The 5,734-nt window shown below is 34.2% G+C and overlaps 2 protein-coding genes across 2 annotated transcripts in view; both read right to left on the bottom strand.

Annotated features, from left to right (window-relative positions):
* LOC107658735 (failed axon connections homolog) overlaps positions 1-1,288 on the bottom strand; it is a 5,847-nt gene extending 4,559 nt beyond the window's left edge. Inside the window, exon 1 of the mRNA XM_016447386.1 lies at positions 868-1,288. Coding sequence (XP_016302872.1) covers positions 868-1,127 — 260 coding nt within the window. The 5' untranslated portion in view covers positions 1,128-1,288. The remainder of the gene's footprint in view (positions 1-867) is intronic.
* A 712-nt stretch (positions 1,289-2,000) lies between these two features.
* The window catches only part of LOC107658899 (cyclin-C), a 7,268-nt gene continuing 3,534 nt past the window's right edge, over positions 2,001-5,734 (bottom strand). Inside the window, exons 9-12 of the mRNA XM_016447612.1 lie at positions 4,891-4,958; positions 4,659-4,738; positions 4,470-4,588; positions 2,001-3,446 (exon numbers count right to left, since the gene is read on the bottom strand). Of these exons, the coding sequence (XP_016303098.1) occupies positions 3,392-3,446; positions 4,470-4,588; positions 4,659-4,738; positions 4,891-4,958 (322 nt within the window). The 3' untranslated portion in view covers positions 2,001-3,391. The remainder of the gene's footprint in view (positions 3,447-4,469; positions 4,589-4,658; positions 4,739-4,890; positions 4,959-5,734) is intronic.

The raw sequence follows: 5,734 nt of genomic DNA, 5'->3' as shown, positions 1-5,734 counted from the left end.
GCATAGATTGTAATAATAATAATAATAATAATAATAATAATAATGTATTAGTAGTAGTAGTAGTATATGATTATTAAATATTATTTATAAAATATTATATAATAAAAATATATATAAATTAAATCTAAAACATTTAAAATATATTAAAATATAAATATATTACATTAAATCTAAAACACTGAATAAAAATATTTTATAATATATTTCCATAAAAAATTAAATATATTTAAAAGCACAAGCACTGCATATATAGTAGTAATATTAGTATTAGTAGTATATATAAGCAGTGCTTGTGCTTTATAATACTTTTAATATTTATTTTATAATCTATAGAAATTTATTATAAAATATTTTCATTCAATGTTTTTATTCAAGTACTACTACTAGAAAGTACTGCATAGATGGCAATTATTATTATTACTACTACCACCTATTATTATTCCTACCTATGCCGTGCTTTATTTAAAAATATATAAGTACTTACAATAATTACAGCACTTCTAATAAAATTATAAATTAAATATTTTTATTAAATATTAAATATATATACAAAAATATAATATCTTCATAGACAGCAATAATAATAATAATTATTATTATTATTACTATTACTACTACGGTCTAGGCATTGCTTATATATAAAATGCTAATATATAAACACTGCATGGTTGGCAATAATAATTATAATAGTACTGCATAGATAGATAGATAGATAGATAGAGATGATAGATGGATAGATGGATAGAGATAGATAAATAGATAGATAGAGATCATAGATGGATAGATAGATAGAGAGATGGATGGATGGATGGATGGATGGATTATAGATAGATAGATAGATAGATAGATAGATAGATAGATAGATACCTAATGACAAGCAGCTCGTGTAGTAAATAGGCAGCGGCGGCGAGCAGCGCCCCCCCGGTGATGTAGAGCGTTTTTCTCCACCAGGAGTCAAATCCTAACGCAGACATGATCCCTCCGTACTCCTGCAGCGGGTAGGCGATGATGTACCCGTACAGCGACAGATGCTCCTCGGAGCCGCTCAAGCCGAGCGAGAAGCTCTTGTTCCGGCCCAGCTCAAGCGCGCAGGAGCGGCTCCAGGCGAAGCCGACGCGCCAGTACATCTCTCTCCTCTATCCGCCCTTCGGCCCGCTGTGGCTCCGGCAGAGGAGGCTTCATCAGTGCTGCGGGGTGGAGGTGGAGGTCAGAGGGTCTGAGGACAGATGTCGCCTCCTGACGCGCGCTGGAGTCGCCATCAATCCGCAGCCGCTCGCGCCGCTGTTTACCGCACAGCTGAGAGCGCACATCACCAGGGGCGGGGCTGCTGATGCTGCGGGGGGCGGGGCGTGCGCGTAGATTCTCCCTTCTCATTGGTCAGATCCACTGCTGTCATTACAGTTTGGTAACAACAATTTCATAACAGGTCATAATATGAAATAATGTTTCAGTAATTTGTAAATGCTTCATTCTTTTGCTCCAAAAAATAGTGGAAAGCTTTGCAACTAACCACACGGACAAAGGATTACTATGTACTATTTACATCCGTGTTATTTTAATATCATTGAGATTTTAAAGAAAGAATTCAAGAAAAATTAAGTTTTATTTTTTGTTTTAATTTTTTTAAGCCACAGTTTTTTTTATCAAATACATCTAAATAGGTTTTTCATCATTTTGTGTTAGTTATTTCAGTAGGTTAATTCATGATAATTGGGACATTTTTGTTGGTCATTTTAAAGAGAAGTTTATTTACCTGAATTCACCCTACATCAAATTAAACTAAATGAAACTGAGAAATGTTGACTTGGCAACTAGCTGAAATAAGTTTCAGGTAGTTGCCAATGCAACGTTAAAATAAGTTTAATAATATATATATATATATACACACACATACACTTTATAAGTGCAGTTTTAAAAATGTTCTAAAATCTTTTAAATTATTTTAACACAGGACACTATTTTTAAGCCAAAACAAAAAACAAATTGGTAATATTTTTTTCAACAGCAGCTTTATTCAATAAGGCTTCTAAGCTCCATTATAGAGAAATAAGAACACTCCAAGCCCTCTCACCCTCCACAACTCTCATATCATCAAATATATTACAGGCAAATAGTACATACGCTGCATGACTGAGAGGGGCCACATTTATGCAAGTTCACTCAATAAAGATGAGGCAACACTCCTGAAGCACAGCTTAACAAAGAACCTCAGTGAGAGACAAAGCCAAAAACAAAAATGCCATCCAAAACACAGCCAAACATGTAAGTACTGTAAAATCTTTTGAGGCCCTTCCACAATTAATTACGTGTCCCACAAACTAATGACGTCAGTGGAGATGCAGATGATGGGAAGTGAGGGACTTGATAACCACACCCAAGATGCAGATCTCAATTATTCAATACATTTCCAAAACTCTCAAGATATTGGCTTGTCCTCCATTAAACGTGATGGATGCTTCAGTGTGCTGCAGCTACAGAGACATCAATTCAGCATAACAGAATGACAGCAAAACACAGCATTTGGGTTATGGCAAGTACACATATAGCATAATCATACAGTAAACTTATAATAAGAGAAAAATGATAAAAACAAAGTCAAGGGCTATATATGGAAAGCATATTTACAATGCAGTTTGAGGGATCAACTCAACTATCTGTGTCACTTGTGCATTCTAACTCACATCCACACGCACGTCAAATATCCAATCAGGATTTGATTACACAGTACGAGGGTTCAAAAGATCGCCGTCACATAGCCCTGTGGCCAATCAGTTTACAGACAGCCACTTTGTAGAGAGGACTGATCCGTTTCCCTGAGGAATACAAACTGTGATATGGTCAACGAGAGGCACGCATACAAATACATTTGCGATTAAACACACACTCTCTCTTCGTCGCTCTAAGACAGAAAAAAAATCAAGTTTTCTTAGATCCCAAAGAGCGTCCGCTGAAAGAAAGCTTCATGGGACTTTTCAAGGAAGTCAGGATCATCGACTAACAAGATCTGGGAAAACAGCACCTCTCTTAATCAAGCAGATACCCAATGAGGTGCGTTTGTGTGTGTATCCGTAACATTCAAAACCATAGCCTTAAGCTTGGCAAGAAACTCTACATCAAAGCAGATTTCCGACTGGTGAGCAGTTCTGACACGGGCTGCTCTGATTGGTGGAAGGAAGGAAGGAAGGAAGGAAGGAAGGAAGGAGGTGGCATCATTCTATCTGCTCTGATTGCTGGAAAAACCCAGAGAGGAAAGAGGATATGTGTGCCAGGAATCGGTTTCCCCACGGTCATAACACAATGTGCTTGTGAAAAGCAGCGATCAGATGTGCCAGGATGTGCTGTGTTTGCCTCTCCGAATCACTCCGCCTCAGGTCCTCCAGCAGGGGCCGCTCTAGGACTGACTGTACGAGCTGTTTTGACTCCCGTTTGAGCTCTGGTCAGTCTCACTGTTGTACAAAAAGCAAGAAAATACAGGCGCAAAGGTGAGGTGAGAAAAATTTTTGGCAGCTGAAATAAAATATAAACTAAATTTAGAAATACTGCCTTGGCAACTAACTGAAATAAGTGTAAGTACTAAAATTACTAAAACTAAAAATGAAATAAAAATTCTTTATACATAAAACATGCTTTAATAAAGGGCTTTTCCATTTTATAAAAAACTAAAACTATTTAAACTTTTTCTGTGATTGAAATAATTGTGAAATAAAATAAAATATAAATATTAGATGAAAAACTTGAACTTAAGCTAACTGAAATAAAATAAATTTGAGTTCTAAAATAATTACAAAAAATTATAAAAAAAATAAATAAAAATGAAAAAAGTACTTAAAAAATTAAACAAGACAAAAAAAATATTTCAACAAAACAGGCTTTAATAAAGGGCTTTTTTCTACTTTTCTAAATATTAAAAAAAATAACTTTTTGGTAATCGAAGTACAGCTAAAATAAAATAAAAATAAATAAATATTGGATGAAAAACTTACATTTTAAAAACTTTAAATTGAAAATGTTGCCTTGGCAACTAACTTAAATTTAAAGCTATATAGCCAACAAAAATATAATAAAATAAATAAAAATAACACTACATAAAATTTGTAAAATGTCAACTAAAATTACAAAAAAATACTATAAAAGTTTATAAATAATACTAAAATATCATTGGGCTTCATAACCACGTTAAATGTGGTGCAAATGTGTAAAAGCTGTGCCATTAACCCTTTACGATATTTATTTAAAAAAATCTATAACTGTACTATAATCCTATATTTGTACTTTCATCCAGGACATTTGCAATGAGTTGCAAAGACCTTATGCATTGATATGGACAGAATGAGCTTATATAAATAATACAATTAGCCTCTTTTCATTGTTTCTCTTTGCAGTGGCGAAATAAGCACCCCAGGCTGTTTCCATATAAATAAATATAGTGTTATGTGATGTTGATAACTGAGGTCTGCAGTCTGTCGTACCTGTTAGGAGGGGGTTTGGGTTTGGGCACCTTGTTGAGCACAGTAGCCATTTCCTTCCTATCATCAAAGTTCTTCCACTGCTCATAGAGTTTCAGAATCACCCTGATGATCTCCAGGATCTGTGCCAGAAAAGCTTCAATGTTAATGTACACAGCACTCATTCATTTATTTTACAGCTGCACGTCTTACCTTGTCCATGTCAACAGACAGCTCAGCGAACCACTGCCTGGCATCTTTCTGCTGCACCACACAGGCCACATGCAGGCAGGCTGGAGGAGGAAGGAGACAGAATCTGTAACTCTGCTCACTGGTATGTGATGTGTCAAGCTGTTATACAGTCATTCAGATCTAAAACTTCAAATCATCTGCTTGTTTGCAAGCATAGGACCTGCTGGATTAAGTGTAGGAAGTTTGTTCTTACCCAGTGCAATCATGAATGGAGGATAAAGCAGACACAGGTCTGTCCTGTAGGTGTCGTTCACTATCCTCCTGCACACATTCACAGGACATTCATGTCCACTTATTCAGCTTATTTCGCAACGCGGAAGTAAGCTATTCTCTGTAAATGTGCAAGACTTCTGATTCATTAGCTGCTTTAGGTAAATAACTAGAAGAAATCGAAAGTGCTGTAAAAGTGCTGTTATTTTAGTATCATTGAGATGTATTATAGTTTTTATTCATATTTTAAATCAGTTTTATTTTTAAGATTTGCAGCTTTCATCTAAACGCTTTAGTAACTTTGTTGTGCATCTGTCATTTTTTGTTTGTTTATATGTCTATAGTTTTTATTAATTTTTATTCAGTTTTAGTTATTTTAATACATCAAGTTAAACTCATTTAAAATGAGAAATGCTGCCTTGGCAACTAGCTGAAATAAAAAAAAATTATAATTTATTTCAGTTTATTTCTACAACTATTTCTATTACTATATCAACTATAATAACCCTGCAGTAAATGCTAAAACTATTTGTGCTACAAACCAATGTGTTTATAATTAAGATAGTACATTAAAATAATATGATAAGAAATAGCAGTTTGCAATATCAAGCAACATAAAAGACTGTTTTTGTACAATTAAAATAACTGGAAGCCTGGATTATCATTAACTAAAATTAAAACATTTTTGCTAATTAAATAAGGCTAAAATAAAATATAAATATTAGATGAAAAACTTACCTAAATGAAAATTAGTTATGTTGCCTTGGCAACTAACTCAAATAAGTTTAAGTTGAAGCACTAAAATTACTAACTGGAAAAAATAAAAA

Source organism: Sinocyclocheilus anshuiensis, unplaced genomic scaffold, assembly GCF_001515605.1.
Source record: "Sinocyclocheilus anshuiensis isolate Anshui unplaced genomic scaffold, SAMN03320099.WGS_v1.1 scaffold283, whole genome shotgun sequence".
NCBI classification, from domain to species: domain Eukaryota; kingdom Metazoa; phylum Chordata; class Actinopteri; order Cypriniformes; family Cyprinidae; genus Sinocyclocheilus; species Sinocyclocheilus anshuiensis.
This window is presented reverse-complemented; position numbering and strand designations above follow the sequence as displayed.